The sequence below is a fragment of the Pan troglodytes genome, chromosome 2 (genome assembly GCF_028858775.2).
Source record: "Pan troglodytes isolate AG18354 chromosome 2, NHGRI_mPanTro3-v2.0_pri, whole genome shotgun sequence".
Taxonomy (NCBI): domain Eukaryota; kingdom Metazoa; phylum Chordata; class Mammalia; order Primates; family Hominidae; genus Pan; species Pan troglodytes.
The window spans coordinates 54,358,317-54,375,861 of NC_086015.1; the positions used below are offsets into that span (position 1 = coordinate 54,358,317).

The 17,545-nt window shown below is 55.8% G+C and overlaps 2 protein-coding genes across 8 annotated transcripts; both read right to left on the reverse strand.

The window, feature by feature from the left end:
- Positions 1-844: 844 nt before the first annotated feature.
- Positions 845-12,039, reverse strand: RASSF1 (Ras association domain family member 1). 6 transcript variants are annotated; one of them, XM_001168270.8, is made up of 6 exons: positions 11,613-12,026; positions 8,956-9,062; positions 3,103-3,207; positions 2,612-2,909; positions 2,392-2,507; positions 845-1,785 (listed from the first exon to the last, which is right to left on the reverse strand). In XM_001168270.8, the coding sequence occupies exons 1-6, from the start codon at positions 11,860-11,862 to the stop codon at positions 1,639-1,641; spliced, it is 1,023 nt and encodes a 340-aa protein (XP_001168270.2). In that variant the 5' UTR covers positions 11,863-12,026; the 3' UTR covers positions 845-1,638. The 6 variants fall into 6 exon arrangements, with proteins under 6 accessions (XP_001168270.2, XP_063661897.1, XP_063661898.1 ...); XM_063805827.1 differs by having other exon boundaries at positions 8,223-9,062; positions 11,613-12,019; XM_063805828.1 differs by having other exon boundaries at positions 7,810-9,062; positions 11,613-11,924.
- Positions 12,040-12,150: 111 nt separating this feature from the next.
- ZMYND10 (zinc finger MYND-type containing 10) lies at positions 12,151-16,788 on the reverse strand. Of its 2 annotated transcripts, NM_001246503.1 has the most exons (12): positions 16,530-16,774; positions 16,166-16,274; positions 14,776-14,892; positions 14,605-14,658; positions 14,349-14,486; positions 14,160-14,248; positions 13,960-14,060; positions 13,439-13,611; positions 13,057-13,182; positions 12,852-12,973; positions 12,616-12,741; positions 12,151-12,527 (listed from the first exon to the last, which is right to left on the reverse strand). In NM_001246503.1, exons 1-12 carry the CDS (start codon positions 16,619-16,621, stop codon positions 12,452-12,454), a joined length of 1,323 nt encoding a protein of 440 aa, NP_001233432.1. In that variant the 5' UTR covers positions 16,622-16,774; the 3' UTR covers positions 12,151-12,451. The 2 variants fall into 2 exon arrangements, with proteins under 2 accessions (NP_001233432.1, XP_063661186.1); XM_063805116.1 differs by lacking the exon at positions 16,166-16,274 and having other exon boundaries at positions 16,530-16,788.
- Between the last annotated feature and the right edge of the window lie 757 nt (positions 16,789-17,545).

The window sequence follows — 17,545 nt, forward strand, 5'->3', positions numbered from 1 at the left end:
GATTCTCCTGCCTCAGCCTCCCGAGTACCTGGGATTACAGGCATCTGCCACCATGCCGGCTAATTTTTTTGTATTTCTAGTAGAGACGGGGTTTCACCATGTTGGTCAGGCAGTCTTGAACCCCCGACCTCAGGTGATCCACCCGCCTTGGCCTCCCAAAGTGCTGGGATTACAGGCCTGAGCCACTGCGCCCGGCCGTTTTTTTTTTTTTTTTTTTTTTGAGTTGGAGTCTTGCTCTATCGGAGTGCAGTGGTGTGATCTCCACTCACTGCAACCTCTGCCTGCCGGGTTCAAGCGATTCTCCTGCCTCAGCCTTCTGAGTAGCTGGGACTACAAGCGCCCACCACCACGCCCAGCTAAATTTTTTTTGTATTTTTGGTAGAGATGGGGTTTCGCCATGCTGGCCAGGCTGGCCTCGAACTCCTGGCCTCAAGTGATCTGCCCACCTAGCCCAACCAAAGTGTTGGGATTACAGGTGTGAGCCACTATGCCCGGCCAGTTTCCCTAAGTTCTAACTGCAGTCCATTTTTGTCTCCACCACAACCTGAGCCCCAGGGAGCTGAGTGATGACCAAGTATATATGCATACTACATCTTCACAAATTGGTCCATGGTGACTTTGCAAGACACCTGGGAGCCTGTCCATCACCCTTGGCAACTTCTGGCACCATGAGGGGCAACTGCAGCTCTGCGCCTATAATAATAAAGAGTCCAGGCTGGGCAGGGTGGCTCACACCTGTAATCCCAACACTTTGGGAGGCCAAGTTGGGAGGATCCTGGGCAACACAGAGAGACTCATGTCTCTACAAAAACTTTATATGTATAAAAGATTCCAACAGCAGGAGGATCTTTAAATCTTTATTCAGCCAATTCTCTCAGGCTCCAGGCCCTGATGATGACTGTCACCCCAACCCCTTTCCCCACAGGAGGCATTCAGCTGAGGCCACCACACATTACATACATTCACGCACTTCATGAAAAATACCTGAGGGAGAGACCCTGGCTTTGATTAGCAAATAAGGTATGAACCTGGGCCAGTGCCCACATTCACACAGACCCTGGCCCAGGGACATCCTCCTCATATGAGGCATTAAGGCACATGCTATACTGTGAGCCAGCACTCCCTGACCTCAGGGTGTGTGTGAGGAGTTGGCACTGTAGAGAGAAACCAAGACTCTTCCTCAATGCCTGCCTTATTCTGAGCACCCACCCTTAGCTCTGATAAGGATATCCTGAGACCACATTCAAGATCCAAAACCTTTCCTCATAGATGAGGGCCGTCACCCCTGCAAACATGACCCTGTTCTGTTTGCAGGATCTCCAAGATTTTCACTTCTGAGACAAAAATTGAGGAGACTTCTGTCTGCTCCACTCCTGCTGCAGGCCTGGAGCAGCTTCTCAGGGCAGCCCTGGCCCACTAAGGCCCAGTAATGAGGGCAGAGGGGTGCAGAGCCATACCTGGCTACACCCACAGGTGGACACAGGGAGCAAGCTCCTTTGCTGTTCTCTGGGCTCATTCCCCCAGCACAGGAGGGCCTCCATGCACACTCATTCCACAGGCCCCACTGGCCCTGTCACACTCACACGGCACGCACTTGGCGCTGCCTGCTCTCTGCCTTCCACCTGGGGGTACAAGAGGTCACCCAAGGGGGCAGGCGTGCAGGGCCTCTTGGATCTTCTGGCGGCAATAGGAGTACTTCTGCAGGATCTGGCGGAGGTGCTCCTCCTCCTCCCGCTGCAGGATACGCAGGAAGTTATGTAGTTCAGGCATGCTGAAGGCGTCCCACTGCAAGGGGCAAAAGGGGAGTGTACAGGCTGCAGAAGGGATGGCCAAGCCAGCAGACCCTCCCCAGAGAAGACTAGCACCTCATGTTCACACAAGCTAGGACTGGGCTTTCTGATGTCAGGCTCTTGGCTGAATGATCTCTGGTAGGATCCCTGACAGCAGTTTGTATGGAAGATGGGCCCTACAAAACGGTCACCTTACTGAGACAACCAAGTCAGATGTTCCCCAATTACCTGTGGACAGGTCAGGCATATTCTGAGTCTAATTCCACTCCACAGGCCTAATACCTTGGAGCCAGAAAGCTTCCAGGTAAAAAGTCTGAAGGGGGCCTCCTCATGTCATTAGATGGACTCCTGCATCTCCAGAAGATTTTCCACACCAGGAAAGATCAAAGCACCAAGACAATTCTTCCTGGCTTCTTGGGACAACCCTAGGCTTTGGCATGAGTGGTCTGGAAGCCTTTGCTTTAGTTACAATGCCTATACACTCCTGGAACTGTTTTGCAGGGCTTGTCTTCCAGCACAATTCCTCCTCCAAGCCTTACTGTAGCTACAGCCCATCAGTCCTGTCTAGTGACAACCAAGAAACTAAGAACTATGTACGCACGTTCACCTCCCCAGAGTCATTTTCCTTCAGGACGAAGCTCAGGGCCTTGTCACTGGGCCCTGCCAGGAGCCGCAGCCGCAGGGGCTGCTCATCATCCAACAGCTTCCGCAAGTACACTGTGAAGGGGAAGTAATGATCAGAGACAGGGCCAGCTGCTCAGCCCCTGCATGCTCAGGTGCATGCGTATATACCCTCACATAGGGTGGGGTGGGAAGCCCACCTTGGCCGTGACGCTCAGCGCGCTCAAAGAGTGCAAACTTGCGGGGGTCATCCACCACCAAGAACTTTCGCAGCAGGGCCTCAATGACTTCACGTGCCCTTGTGCGTGACAGCACATGCAGGTGCTTGACAGCATCCTTGGGCAGGTAAAAGGAAGTGCGGCGCCTGACACTTGTGCCCCGTCCTGGGCCCCGCCGGGCATCCTGCAAGGAGGGTGGCTTCTTGCTGGAGGGCACAGAGACAGGGCGCACCAGCTTCAGCTGAACCTTGATGAAGCCTGTGTAAGAACCATCCTTGTTCTAAAGAAATAGAGAAACCAAACCTTGATAATAGGTTCCAGGTGAGATGTCAGTCTACTTGGGGCTAGGCTGGGTATGCACAAATTACTGCTTGCGCCCACCCAAGATAACCTCAGTTGTGACCCTCTGAGTATCAGGCACATAGCTGGGTACCTGCTCCTCCCCACGCCCCCTTCCTGAGCAGTCAACTCACCAAGCTCATGAAGAGGTTGCTGTTGATCTGGGCATTGTACTCCTTGATCTTCTGCTCAATCTCAGCTTGAGAAAGGTCAGGTGTCTCCCACTCCACAGGCTCGTCCTGCAAGATGGGCCAGCATGGACACAGGGCCCTTGAGGAACCCAGGGCTTCTCTGAAAAATGGCCTCTGGGGCAGTCTTTGGAAACTGACTGCCTTTGGCCCCCTGTCCCTGATGTACATATACATAGCTGGTGCCCACCCTGAACCCACCACTGCTCCTGGTTCTGCATGCTCTGGGTGGATAAGGGAAAGACAGAATCATTTGGCTTCTCTCTGCTGCCTGCCTAGGGCCTCAGCACTGAATGTAGCCTTAAGGATACCACAGAAGCAGGGGCAACTGAAGGCACATGGCCAGGGGCCAGGAACAGCTGAGGGACTCTGAAGAGGGACTCTCATTTAAAGTAAAATCAGGCTGGGTGTGGTGGCTCACATCTGCAATCCCAGCATTTTGGGAGGCTAAGGTAGGAGGACCACTTGATCCTCAGGAGTTTGAGACCAGCTTGGGCAACATAGCAAGACCTCATCTCTACTAAAAAAAGAAAAAAAAAAATTAGCCAGGTGTGGTTGTGTGCCTGTAGTCCCAACTGTTCAGGAGGCTTAGGTGGGAGGATCGTTTGAGCCCGGGAGATTGCAGCTACAGTAAGCTATTATCGTGTCACTGCACTCCAGCCTGGGGAACTGAGTGAGACCCTGCTTCAAAACACAAAAAACAAAAACAGGCTGGGCACGTTGGCTCACGCCTGTAATTCTAGCACTTTGGGAGGCCGAGGCGGGTGGATCACCTGAGGTTGGGAGTTTGAGACCAGCCTGACCAACATGGAGAAACCCCGTCTCTACTAAAAATACAAAATTAGCCAGGCGTGGTGGCACATGCCTGTAATCCCAGCTACTTAGGAGGCTGAGGCAGGAGAATTGCTCGAACTCGGGAGGTGGAGGTTGCAGTGAACTGAGATCGCGCCATTGCACTCCAGCCTGGGCAACAAGAGCGAAACTCGGTCTCAAAAAAAAAAAAATTCAGTAAAATCACACCTCAATTGCACATTCTGATCACAGCACCCTAGTTGAGTTGGAGTGAGGGTTTGTCCTGGAGAAGGCAGCCCATTTTTCTCCTCTGCCCCGGCACAGGGCCATGACCCACTGCAGGGTGAGAGGAGTGGAGAGTGGTGCACATCAGTAGTCCAGCCACCAGTGGACAGAGTAGTACTTGGAGCCAGTTCTCCATGTCTCACACATAGTGAGAAAAATCACGGTGACATGATGTTTAACCTTGACCCAAGCTGCATAAAAGGCAGCTTTAGGCCAGGCTCCAATCTGCCAGAGGTACACAGGCAGCTTCCTGGTGGGTTTCTGCACCTGCCCGTGCTGTCTGGAGATTTGGCCCAAAGATTTTTTTTTTTTTTTGAGACGAAGCCTCACTCTGTCGCCCAGGCTGTAGTGCAGTGGCTGGATCTTGGCTCACTGCAAGCTCTGCCTCCTGGGTTCAAGCGATTCTCCTGCCTCAGACTCCCGAGTAGCTGGGACTACAGGCGCGTGCCACAAAAACACCCGGCTAATTTTTGTATTTTTAGTAGAGATGGGATTTCACCACATTGGCCAGGTTGGTCTTGAACTCCTGACCTCAAGTGATCCGCCTGCCTTCACCTCCCAAAGTGCTGGGATTACAGGCGTGAACCATCGTACCCGACCCAGAGATTTTTAACTCGACCACTCACTCCCCACCTCATCTAGGGACTGGATTCTTGCCGGAAGGGTGGAGTGTGGGACAGGGCAGCCAGGGCTCTGAACTGACTTTCTTCTCCCAGACTCCCTTGGCCCCATTGCATCAGCCTTACTTCCTGTTGACGTCAGATAGGCCCTAGTTAGAATGCGAGTGTCACAGACACAGCTAAGCTCAGCGCTGACCAATACTTTGTCCCAGAAGAATTCCCACAAGGTTTCCTGTAGAATGATCTTGTGCCTAGCCCAGGAGAGCCAGGGTTCTCCCTGACTCTGCCCTGGAGTCCCCTTAAGCACTTAAACCATCTGATGGGGACAAATGGAGAGGACAGATGAGGGAGCAGGGTGAAGCGTTTTAGCAGAATGCTCCTTACCCAGAACCCGCTGCTATTCTGCAGCCAGCAAGGATGTGGGGCTAAGAACTAAGGCCAGGGCCTTACAGGAAAAAGGTAAAGGGGGAGGGGTGGGAACTTAAGCTCATTTTCTTCCCCAAGTATCCAAAGGTCTCCTGGATGGAGAAGAGCATTGGAGTAAAAACCCCAGTACAAACCTTATTGGGGACAGTGGGCAACCTTGTCGGGTTAGTAAAAACAAATGGTGTGGGCCCTGGAAAATGAGGGCTGGAGGCTGTGAATAAAGCAGTGGATGTGTTTGTTCAGTACACCAACGGGAAGAAGTACCCAGATGGGAGGAGTACTAGGGGCAGGAGAAATGCCAGACAGACTCTAGTGCCAGGGCAAGAAGGAAGATCATTTTGTTTGCAGAACAGGGAGGGCACAGGGATGGTGCTAACTTGTTCTTGTGATGGCTCTGAGCTCCTACCTAACAATCAGAAAGCTTGCTCCTTCTTCCCTTCCTGGATGACCCAGGAGCCCTGGGCTGGGATGCAGTGACCTCATTTCCAGCCCCTCCCTTCTGGTGATGAACCTCCCTATCTTCACTCAGAAAACAGACTTGGATTAGAGGCACTGCACAGCCCTTCCAGGATTCTAAAGGAGGAAGAGTTTCTTTTTCTGTTTCCAAAGCTGCCTGCTGGAAGAGGATTTCAACAGCCATCCCAGTCGGATGCACAGCAGGACCATGGAATTTCCCTTCTGCACCATAGGGACCCACCCTCCACTCTACCACTGTCCATAAAAACTGATGGTTTTTTTTTTTTTTTTGAGACGGAGTCTCACTGTGTTTTCCAGGCTGGAGTGCAGTGGTGAGATCTTGGCTCATTGCAATCTCTGCCTCCTGGGTTCAAGCAATTCTCTGCTTCAGCCTCCCAAGTAGCTGGGATTACAGGTGCCTGCCACCACAACTGGCTAATTTTTTTGTATTTTTAGTCGAGACGGGGTTTCACCATTTTGGCCAGGCTGGTCTTGAACTCCTGACCTCATGATCCACCCGCCTCGGCTTTCCAAAGTGCTGGGATTAAAGGTGTGAGCCACTGCACCTGGCCTAAAACTGATGTTTTTTTCTTTTTTTTTTTAACATATAACTTGGGACTTCTCAGCCTCCTATTCTTTCTTTTTTTTTTTTTTTTTGAGACAGAGTCTTGCTCTCTCATCCAGGCTGGAATGCAGTGGCCCAGTCTCAACTCACTGTAACCTCTGTCTTCTGGGTTCAAGTGATTCTCCTGCCTCAGCCTCCCCAGTAGCTGGGATTACAGGCACACACCACCATGGCCAGCTAATTTTTTTGTATTTTCAGTACAGACGGGGTTTTGCTATGTTGGCCTGGCAGGTCTCGAACTCTTGGCCTCAAGCGATCTGCCTGCCTTGGCCTCCCAAAATGCTGAGATTACAGGCATGAGTCACCAAGCCCAGCCTTCTTTCTTTTTTTTTGAGACAGAGCCTCACCCTGTCACCCAGGTTGGAGTGCAGTGGCACGATCTTGGCTCACTGCAATCTCTGCCTCCCGGTTGAAGTGATTCAGTCTCCCAAGTAGCTGGGACTACAGTCACACACCACCATGCCCGGCTAATTTTTGTATGTTTAGTAGAGATAGGGTTTCACCATGTTGGCCAGGCTGGCCTCGAATTCCTGATTGCAAATGATCCACCTGCCTTGGCCTCCCAAAGCATTGGCATTAGAGGTGTGAGCTACCATACTTGGCTTCCTTTTCTATTTTTGAGACAGAGTCTCACTCTGTCACTCAGGCTGGAGTGCAGTGGCACGATCTTGGCTCACTGCAACCTCTGCCTCCCAGGTTCAAGCGATCCTTCTGCCTCACCCTCCCAAGTAGCTGGGATTACAGGTGTGCACCTCCGTGGCTAGCCCTCCTTTTCAGTTGGTTAGTGTCTTGTGGTTTTCCCACCTTTCCACAGTGGAAAATGGCTCAGGACTGACTGACATGAAGACAAGCCCAGGGGTCTACACTCAACTCAACCCTTGCACCCAAGCTCTGGGCTAAGATTTTGGCGTGCTGAGCACCACCCATTTTGTAAGGAATTTTGTAAAACTTTATCTGAAGCATCACTCACAAATCCACTTAAATAAGGATTTCCGCCCCATTGCTGCCAGGCATACTGAGTTTCACAGTCCCTGTTTCTTTTTCCTGGTGCCTAGGCCTGGTTCTCTGAGCCTGGTGGTCACACCAATGGCATCTGGCACACAGTTCTCTGATAATGGGGATACCAAGGAGGTTCCGAGACACCTTACAGTCCTGGGTTAGTAACCTGGATCTCTTTTTCCACCTCTTTAGGCATTTTATAATCTAGCTTTCCCCCTTCCTGTGGGTAAAGTGCTCCTGAATGCTTATGGTCCAAAACAAGACTTCTTTCCTATCTATTCCCAAATCTTTCTCCAGATCCACCCTAGAGGAAGGGATCAGAATCTTCCACATTCCAGCAGCTGGTGACAGGCCAGAACAGGGAAGAGGTGAGGGCTCAGCTGGCTCCATACAGGAGTGCAGATGGAGGAGCAGGATCTCTCTCTGCCTCTCAAGTTTTCCTAAACATACTTCTCAATTCCTGGCGAGGACTCTTCCCTCTCCACATCCTCCCCTAGTCTCCCCAAGGAGGGAGCAGGAGCATTCGAACGCGGAAATCGAGGTGCTAGTCCAGACTGCTCGGTCGGCTTTAGTCATAGCTGGATAATGCCCGGCTCAGGTCTACCACAAGCCACACAGCTGCTTTTTCCGTGTTCAACCTGTCTGTGACAGAAACCAAGGGGGCCCCGGCACCCTGCATCTAGGCGGTGGAATCGGGGTCTTACGCACGGTTCCGCGGGCAGGTCCCCGGCCAGGACCCGCGGGGAGCCACGTAGCCAGGAGGGTGGGGCTGCCCACCGACCCAGGACGCGGCAACGGACCGGGGAGGGCGGAGCTCCAGCGACCGCCTCCCCTCCCGCCCGCCGGCACCCCCTGGCTCCCACCTGGTCCCGGCGCGGCCTGCGCGCTAGCGAGGTTCGCGCGGTGAAGTACTGCTCGAGCTCCGAGTCCGAGTCCTCTTGGCTGCAGTAGCCACTGCTCGTCGTGCTGCTCCAGGTCATTTCGAAAGAAGGCGCCTCCGCCTCGCCCATAGCCGTACCCGCCCGTCCCCCAGTCCCGCGCGTCCGTAGCCGCCAACCACCGCCCCGGTCGCGTGCGTGCGTGTACGCGTGTCAGTGTGCGCGTGCGCCCGGGCCAGAGCCGCGCCGCAACCGTTAAGACTGAAACGTAGATCGCCGGGATCTAGCTCTTGTCTCATTGGGGCAGGAACGCCGGGGCGGGGACACGCACGCTTCGCCCCCAGGAATGACCTCATCGCTCCGGCAGCTCCACTCACAGACCCCACCTACCACAGGGAACGGGGGCGGGTGCCAGCGTCCGGGCAAGCGCACAAGAGTGGCCTCTGGCCGGAGGCGAGGGCGGGAAGGTGCGGGAAGTGCGCGTGCGCGGAGCCTGGGTCAGCCTGGGCCCGGGTCCGCTTGCAGCGGGTGGAGTCCTTGCGGAGCCGGCAATCCAGGCTCCCCTCCCAGTCCCCGCGCAGAATTAGCCTCTCTCTGCCGCCGGGAAATCGGCAATTAGAACGCTCCTTGCGCGCGGCACCCAGGCAGCCCTCGAGAATGCCTGCACTGTGGCCTGCCCATCCTCGCCCTTCCCATACGCCCTCGGCCCCGCGCTCACCACGTTCGTGTCCCGCTCCACCGCGGGTTCCCAGCCCAGGTCCCGGGGCCCGCAACAGTCCAGGCAGACGAGCGCGCGGCAGCGGTAGTGGCAGGTGAACTTGCAATCTGCAGAGAGGCCTGGCCGTGAGGCGGAGGAGCCCCAGGTCGGGGAAATGTCCCGGAGATTGAAGGGAAGCCCCAGGGAGAGGGCCGCTGCTCGCCAGGCTCCGCAGGCCCGACCTATCTCAGTGGGTTACCTCACACTGCTACGCGGACTCTAATGTTGGCCACCCTGGGCGTCTGGAAACCGGCCGGAAGGCCACAGGCAGAGGCCTGCTCAACAGTTGGATCTTTATCGCCTAGCGCGGAACTTCCCCTTTCCTCATTGGCAATTAAAAAAACAACAACAAAAAATTGCGTCTTGCTTTTGTCACCCAGGCTGGAGTGCAATGGCGCGATTTCGGCTCACCGCAACCTCCGCCTCCTGGGTTCAAGCGATTCTTCTGCCTCAGCCTCCTGAGTACCTAGGATTACAGGCGCCCGCCACCACGCCCAGCTAATTTTTGTATTTTTAGTAGAGACGGGGTTTCACCATGTTAGCCAGGCTGGTCTCAAACTCCTGATCTCAGGTGATCCACCCGCCTCGGCCTCCCAAAGTGCTGGGACTACAGGCGTGAGCCACCGCACCCGGCCCTTCATTGGGAACGTATATGGAATACATCTGCCCATTTACTTGAAGGAAAAACTAAACACCTTTAACCTACGTCTGCCCTGTGGTTGTCACCTGTCTCTACTCCCCTCAGACCAAGACACTGGTCTCTATACACTCTAATCCTTCGCCTTCACTCTCCCCTCTACCCACTCCAGCCAGGCTTGCCTCTTCCTCCAGGAAACTGCCCGGGACAGGGTCCTCAGCGATCTGTGTACTACTAAATGGAATCCAGTGTTCCATTCTCCATTCTCACCCCCTCAGCATCATTTGAAGCTTGCTCCCTTTGACTCCCAGGGGCTACACTCTCCCAGTTTTCCTCCTACCCCCTGCAGCTCCTGCTCAGCTCCTTTGCAGATTCTGACTCAACTTCCATATCTCACGATGAAGTCTGGGCTCAGTCCTGATCGCTGGCCTGGTCTGTCTACACTCATCTGCCCCAGATCCACGGCTGAAACACTGACCTAAACCCTCAGACTAGATCCTCCGTGCCAGTACCTTCACTAGGATGTCTAAAAGACGTTTCAAGTGAACATGGCCAAAATTTAATTCCCTTTTCTTCCGCCTCACTGCTACACTTGCCCAGCTTCCTGTTTGCAGCAAAAATGGCCACTAGGCTCCCAGTTACTGGAGACAAAAACCCAAACTTATCTTTGATTTCTCCCTTGTCTCTACCTCTGATAAACATGCCCAAATCATCCTGCTTCTTATCTCCATGGCTACTTTATTTCTCTTTGAGAACGCTGCAATGTCCCAGCCTTGTTCTTTTTTTTTTTTTCTTTTTCTTTTTTTTTGAGACAGAGTCTCACTCTGTCGCCAAGGCTGGAGGGCAGTGGCACGATCTCGGCTCACTGCAACCTCCGCCTCCTGTGTTCAAGCAATTCTCCCACCTCAGCCTCCCGAGTAGCTGGGATTACAGGCACCCACCACCACGCCCGGCTCATTTTTTTTTATTTTTTAGTAGAGATGAGGTTTCACCATGTTGGCCAGGCTGGTCTTGAACTCCTGACCTCAGGTGATCCACCCGCCTCCGCCTTCCGAAGTGCTGGGATTACAGGCATGAGTCACCGCGCTCGGCCCCTTATTCATTCTTTGTATTCTGTCACAACTTTGTGCTCCCCCCAGCTGAATTTGTGATGTCCTCTTGTACCGGATGAGAGGGTCTCCATGCACACACAGACCTGGGACACCATCCATCCACAAGTTCCTAAATAGGCCAGAGCAGTGATGCTCAACCCAGACTCCATGTGACAATAATTTGGGGAGTTTTTAAAATTTACTGATGCCTAGGGTCCACTCCCAGCAGTTGATTCAACAGGTCTGCGGTGGGATCCAGGCTAGGGGGGAGGACTGTAAAAGCACCCCTGGTGATTCCAGCTGGTGTCTACCCAGGGGAGAGCAACCTTTGCTTGCTGGCGATTCCCAGGGGTGCAGAAGGACTGCTGGGTGTGTGGCTGCGTGCATATTTTAGCATCTGATTCACTGGGTCAGAAAAGGGTGTTTGCTAAATAAAGACTCAACAAAACTCCTGCTTGCAGGGGGCCCACCAAAGGTTCTAACTTTTTCCAGGCTCCCTCCCATAGGTGGTAATTTCCCTTCACCCTAAAGGTTCTGGAGGGGGTCATGAGTAGTTTGAGAAGAGGCAAGCCTGGGAAGATGGACTCCGAGGACAGTAGGCACAAACCCTTTCTCAAGAAGAGCCAAGGCATTTTAAAGATAAGAAACTTAAAATCAGCGTATTTTTACATATAAGCAGCCACCTCTGCTCATCTGTGGCCCAGATACGAGTGGAGTGCGACAAGGGATAAACCATTTTCGCGCACTCTTCAGCGATGGGGCGAAAGTAACGGACCTAGTCCTCGGGAGCTGTCCCCGCCGACCCCCTCTGCCGCGACTTGACCCGCGGCGACTGCGCTGCCCCTTGGCTGCCCCTTCCGCTCTCATAGGCGCGCGGGGCCACTACTCACGCGCGCACTGCAGGCCTTTGCGCACGACGCCCCAGATGAAGTCGCCACAGAGGTCGCACCACGTGTGCGTGGCGGGCCCCGCGGGCTGGAAGCGGTGGCCACGGCCAGGGACCAGCTGCCGTGTGGGGTTGCACGCGGTGCCCCGCGCGATGCGCAGCGCGTTGGCACGCTCCAGCCGGGTGCGGCCCTGCCCAGCGCGCCCAGCGGGTGCCAGCTCCCGCAGCTCAATGAGCTCAGGCTCCCCCGACATGGCCCGGTCGGGCCCGTGCTTCGCTGGCTTTGGGCGCTAGCAAGCGCGGGCCGGGCGGGGCCACAGGGCGGGCCCCGACTTCAGCGCCTCCCCCAGGATCCAGGCTGGGCGGCGGGAAGGAGCTGAGGAGAGCCGCGCAATGGAAACCTGGGTGCAGGGACTGTGGGGCCCGAAGGCGGGGCTGGGCGCGCTCTCGCAGAGCCCCCGCCTTGCCGTTCCTTCCCTCCTTCGTCCCCTCCTCACACCCCACCCCGGACGGCCACAAAGCACCACACGGAGATACCCGTGTTTCTGGAGGCCAGCTTTACTGTGCTAGAGGAAGAGGGTCCCCACATCCGGCCCTCGCCCTCCTGGTCCGGTTTGCTGAAGCAACGCACTTGGCCTACCCACTGGGTGGGGCAGGAAGTCTCGAGCCTTCCCTTGGGGTGAGGAGGAGGAGGGAGATCGGTCAGCAGCTTTACCGCCCGCTCTGCTCCCCACTGCGGAGACTGGGGCTCCGGCAGAGGCTGGACCGTGATCTTGAGGTTCAGGGGTGCATTCTGGGTGGATTCCCTTGGCATGGGTGGTCGGCCCTCAGCAACTGCAGCCCTCATTTGGCTCTGTCACCCTGGGCTGCCAGGACACAAGTCTTTCCATGCTTTTCCCAGTGCTTGACTTGGCACTCCCTGCAGGCAGGTGGGTATTGAGGATGGCAGTGCATGTGGGGGATGTGGGAGTAGGGCTTAGAGGTCCAAGGTTCTAGGATACCCTCACCTGCAGCAATACCACTCATTCTGGCATCGTGAGCAGCGCTTAGAAGCCTCTGCACTGCAGTAAGCACAGCGGGGCCGCTCTGGAGCCACTGCCTCTAGCACATCCAGCCTGTAGGTCTCAGCCCACCTGGGGGAAAGTCAGGAAGGTCTGACTGGCCCTGGAAGGTGGGGGCACCCCGCCCACATCCATGCCTCCTGCATCCCCTCCACCCTCCCTGCCATTTCCACAGGCCTTACCTTCGCGCCTGCAGGCGCAGGTCCTGCTCTGAGGGGCTGAACACATGCTGGAGCTGGTGCTTGGCAATTGCCTGCCACTTGCCTCTGTTTTCTCGCTCCAGCCGCTCCCAGATTTCTGGGATCTAGGAGAGAGAAGTGGAGAGTGGCAGGAAGGTGCTGGTAAAGTGGGACAGTGGTCCTGAGCAGCTAACTTTCCAGTGCCTACCTGTTCCAACACCAGGTCCTTCTTAGGAGGCTGGGTTTCAGTTAGGGTCAGATGGGCCAGGAAACTCTGCAAGTGGGCCAGGTTGGGCAGCTGGTCCAGTAGTGTGTCTGTGAGGAAGGCCCGAAGCTGCAAGGGTGTCCAGTGGAGGCCAGTGTGATGCAGGTGCTGGCCAGGGGGCCAAGGAAAAGGAAGGGGCTGGGTTGGGCTGAGCATGCCTGTGGGGGCCCATGTCCCACTAGCTGGTGTGTCACCTGAGGCCCAAGGACTGAAAAGAGCACTGGGGTTGAGGTGGGTGGGCAAAGATAAACAGCAGGGACGCAGTTGGGGTAGGATGGGGAGGGCGGTACTGGGGCTGTGGGGGCTGGTGCGGAAGGAGTCTGACCTTGAGTAGCCGTCCCTTGGCAAAACTTGTGAGGCAGTAGTGCGCCTGAGCCTCAGGGCTTAGCAGCAGGTTGTACAGGGCGATCCACACTTGCCCGTCCAACTTGCTCAGCTTTTGCTGCTCTGAGGGGGCCACAGTATGCCAACGGCTGCCCTCGAACTGCTGCAGCTTGCCTGGGGAGAGGAACCAGCACACTGGGTGCAGACGTTGAATTCTCTTCAAGTGAGCCAGCTGTGGGGGCTGGGAGACTGACCACTGCCTGGGAATGGGAGAACCTGGGCCGCAGGACTTGCCCAGGCTATAGTGCTGCTGACCCCAGAGCAGGGTGAGCCTCAGTAGTGGACACATGGGCCTGGCCTGCTGCAGAGCTCAGGTCTAGGCCAACCTTGGCTGAGGCATCCTGGTATCCTCAGTGGGCTTGGGGACAGGGTTTGTCTTCGTGTGTGCAAGCTGCCCCCCTCTATCAAAAAGATACCCTGAAGCAGTAGCCTGGGGCTTAGGCTGGTGGGGGAGGACCCTACCTCCTTCCCGCCGGCTCCAGGGACTATGCTCCAGCAGTTCCACCAGGAGGCAGGGCAGGTTGTGTGTGCTAAGCATACGGCTCAAGGTGCTGAGAGAGAGGCTAGGGGCAGGGACGTTGTGAAGGAGGTGAGTAGAGGCAGGCTACAGGCCCGGTCTTCCAGCCCTCCACAGTAGGCCCAGGCCCAGTCGGACTGCTCACCTGTCCACACAGTCTGTGATGTAGCGTAGTACTGAGAGGGCCTTCAGTGCAATCTCAAATTCCATCAGCTCTGCCTGCTTCTGCAGCTCCTGGGAGGTCACACAGTGTTCACGCTGGGCCACCCTCACCTGCGCAGGCCTTGGGGAACCCAGACCTAGGCTTTCACAACCCTAGGTAACCTCAACCCACCTGCATGGGGTTGCTGTCCTGGGATCCCTCCCCCTCAGGGGGGCCACCACAGCCACTCTGGGCCACCAGCAGGGTCAGTTTGCGGTGGCAATAGTCTACCAAGTCCAAGACAGTGTCTTCTGCTGACTCACACACCTCCTGGGAAAAGGGGGAGGGAAACTTTCTGTGTCTGATGCCTTCCCCACACAGACACAATCTCCCTTCCTGCCAGGCCCTGACCCGGAACTGTGGCCCATGGGCAGAGATAGTCCCTCACCTTGTGGAAGAACACTGTCTCCAAGAGGTTGATGATGGAGGCCTCGTGGTGCACCTGTCAGACAAAGAGAAGGACAGGGCCTGAGGAAGGGATAGGGGCTACCAGCTCTCCTCCCCGGTCCAGAGCCCTCTGAAGGAGTGAGAAGAGGTATGAACCAGGGGCCCAGCTCACCACCATGTAGATGGGGAAGGTGTTCTGGGGCTTGAAGTCCTCCACCCTGCAGAACACAGGGAACACCTTCTGCTTCCACATCTCCACTGCGATCAGCTCCTCCACCAGTGTTGGGACCTTTGAAGGGTAGGGTAAAGGACAGGGATGAGATGGGCCTACCTTTGCCTGGCAACCCTCCCATCCCCGGCTCAGCTCAACCCAGATATCCCCAAACACTGCTGGGCCCCTAAACTATTCCAGACCCCATGAGTATCCTTCCTGACTTCTCTGTTGCACCTTGGACCTTCATTACCAGCTGCTCCCAACACCTCTGTGGATGTCCCTCATGCTTATGTGACTGGCTCCTGCCCAGTTCCCAGACTGCCTTGCCCTGCCTGCACCTGCACCCTTATCCTCTGCCCGCCCATTCAGGCATCCCTTTCAAGCCAGCCCTTCTCCTCATGCCCTCCCTCTAGTCCCTGTCTGTGGTCCTCCAAAGCTCTTGTGTGCCTTGGCCTCACTCCTACTCAGGACCCTTCACAGTGCCCTGTTCCTATCCTATCCCCTAGTATGAGTTCCATCTTTCTTTTGCAAAGGACCTTTCTTTTTTTTTTTTTTTTGAGACGGAGTTTCACTCTTGTCACCCAGGCTGGAGTGCAGTGGCATGATCTTGGCTCTCTGTAACCTCTGCCTCCCAGGTTCAAGCGATTCTCCTGCCTCAGCCTCCTGAGTAGCTGGGATTACAGGTGTGCACCACCATGCTCTGCAAATTTTTGTATTTTTAGTAGAGGCGGGGTTTCACCATGTTGGCCAGGCTGGCCTTGAACTCCTGACCTCAGATGATCCACCCGTCTTGGCCTCCCAAAATGCTGGGATAACAGGCATGAGCTACCATGCCCGGCTTTTTTTTTTTTTTTTTTTTTGGTCAATTGATATCTCAGGTCATCTGCTGGTGACACTCCCTGGTCCATGTTCCAGCCAGGCATCTCCCTGGTTTCTAACTTCCCCCTTTCATGTTGGGAAGGCTGCCTCCTTCCATGCCGAAGTTCCACCTCCAGTTAGGTTATCTCCCCTCCCTCCCGCCCTCCCCAACCCCTCCCCACCCCTTCCCCACCACCAGCCTTACAGTCAATTCACAGATGCCTTTAGCATTTGGGCCTTCCCCTCGAAGCCTAAGCTGTTCTAGGACCTACAGCTTTCTCCCTAATCAACTCATGCCCTGCAACCAGCCTGGTGTGCCAGAGTCCTGTCCAATAGGGATACAAAATGAAACATGTAACACATTCCTCTTTGCCCTTCAGGGAGAACAGGTGTACCAGGCCAGAAGGGAAGGGCACACAGGGGACTCCTGAGGGGTAGGGTAGGTGAGGTATGGGGGAAGGCAGGAACCCTGCCTGTGACCTCGGGGTACCTTCCCATGGGTGACCAGCAGCTCCTGAATGGGCTCGCCCTGGCTGACTGTGGCATCGAGGATGGCTTGCATGTTCAGCTTCTCCAGGTTCTCATGCTGCTGGTTCCACCTGCCTCAGAGGGTAAGTGCATGTGCGTCCACGTGTGTGCATTAGGAGTGGGGATGGGGGCTGGATCCTACTGAAGCCTAACCTGATCCTGAGGGGACACAGGGGGCTCAGGAGCAGTAATACTCCTGTCTCGGAACGCTCTGCTCCCCCATTTGGGAGCCCCTCCACACTGGGCAGCCCCTCCCCCGAGTCAGGCCCCAGCTCCCCCACTCAAGGACAATGACTCCGGGACTCCGCCTGACCCGGGTGCCTCACCCTTCGGAGCCCATCTCGCGTAGCGGGAAGCTGCGCAGACCCCGCACCAGCACTTCAGCTTCCCCGGGCAGCAGCAGTTCCAGGTCTCCCATATCGAGGCCGGGGTCCGGCGGATCCTGGGCAGCAGCCGGGGTGGGGATGCTGACACATTCGGGGACGACGGACCCCGACGGTGCCAAAGTCTGGGACAGGACAGTTGTGGGACGGTTGGGGAGCGTCAGTTCTCGCAGCCATGGAAACGGGTTAGCCGCGCCTGCGCAGTGCGGCCTGGGCCCCGCCCCTGGAGGTGGCTCGCGCCTAAATCCGGGCGGGTCTCTAGCCCGCCTCGCCTACGCGGCTGCCAATCGCCATAGTATTTGGATTCCCAGCGCTTTCTCGGGCTGTGGCCCACGAGTCTCTCCTGAGCTCCAGATCCTTGTGGTCTGGACTCTGTCCTCGGACGCCAAGTCCGCCTGCACAGGGATGGGGGTAACCCCGACCCCAACAGCCCCTCCTGCGGCTGTGGCATCTTGACCTACCCGCTGCTCTTCCTCCTCCTTATGGCTTCTTGGTTCCTCTATTTCTCGCGTCCTGGCTCCACTAGTTGGCTCCTGAAATACTGCCAGGGCGCACGACTTCTCTCCATCCTCCCTATGTCCAGACTGTCATCACCTGTCATGGGTGAACTGCGGCAGCCTTTTCTGTAGATCTACTTCCACGCTTGATCCTCATGGACAGCCCGGAGCCTTAAAAGTGTATATCAGGCCGGGCGCGGTGGCTGACACCTGTAATCTCAGCACTTTGGGAGGCCGAGGCAGGCGGATCACTTGAGGTCAGGAGTTTGAGACCAGCCTGGGCAACATGGTGAAACCCTGTCTCTACTAAAAGTACAAAAATTAGACAGGTGTGGTAGCACACAGCTGTAGTCCCAGCTACTTGGGAGACTGAGGCAGGAGAATCGCTTGAGCACAGGAGGTGGAGTTTGCAGTGAGGCAAGATTGCACCACCGCACTCCAGCCTGGACAACAAAGGGAGAC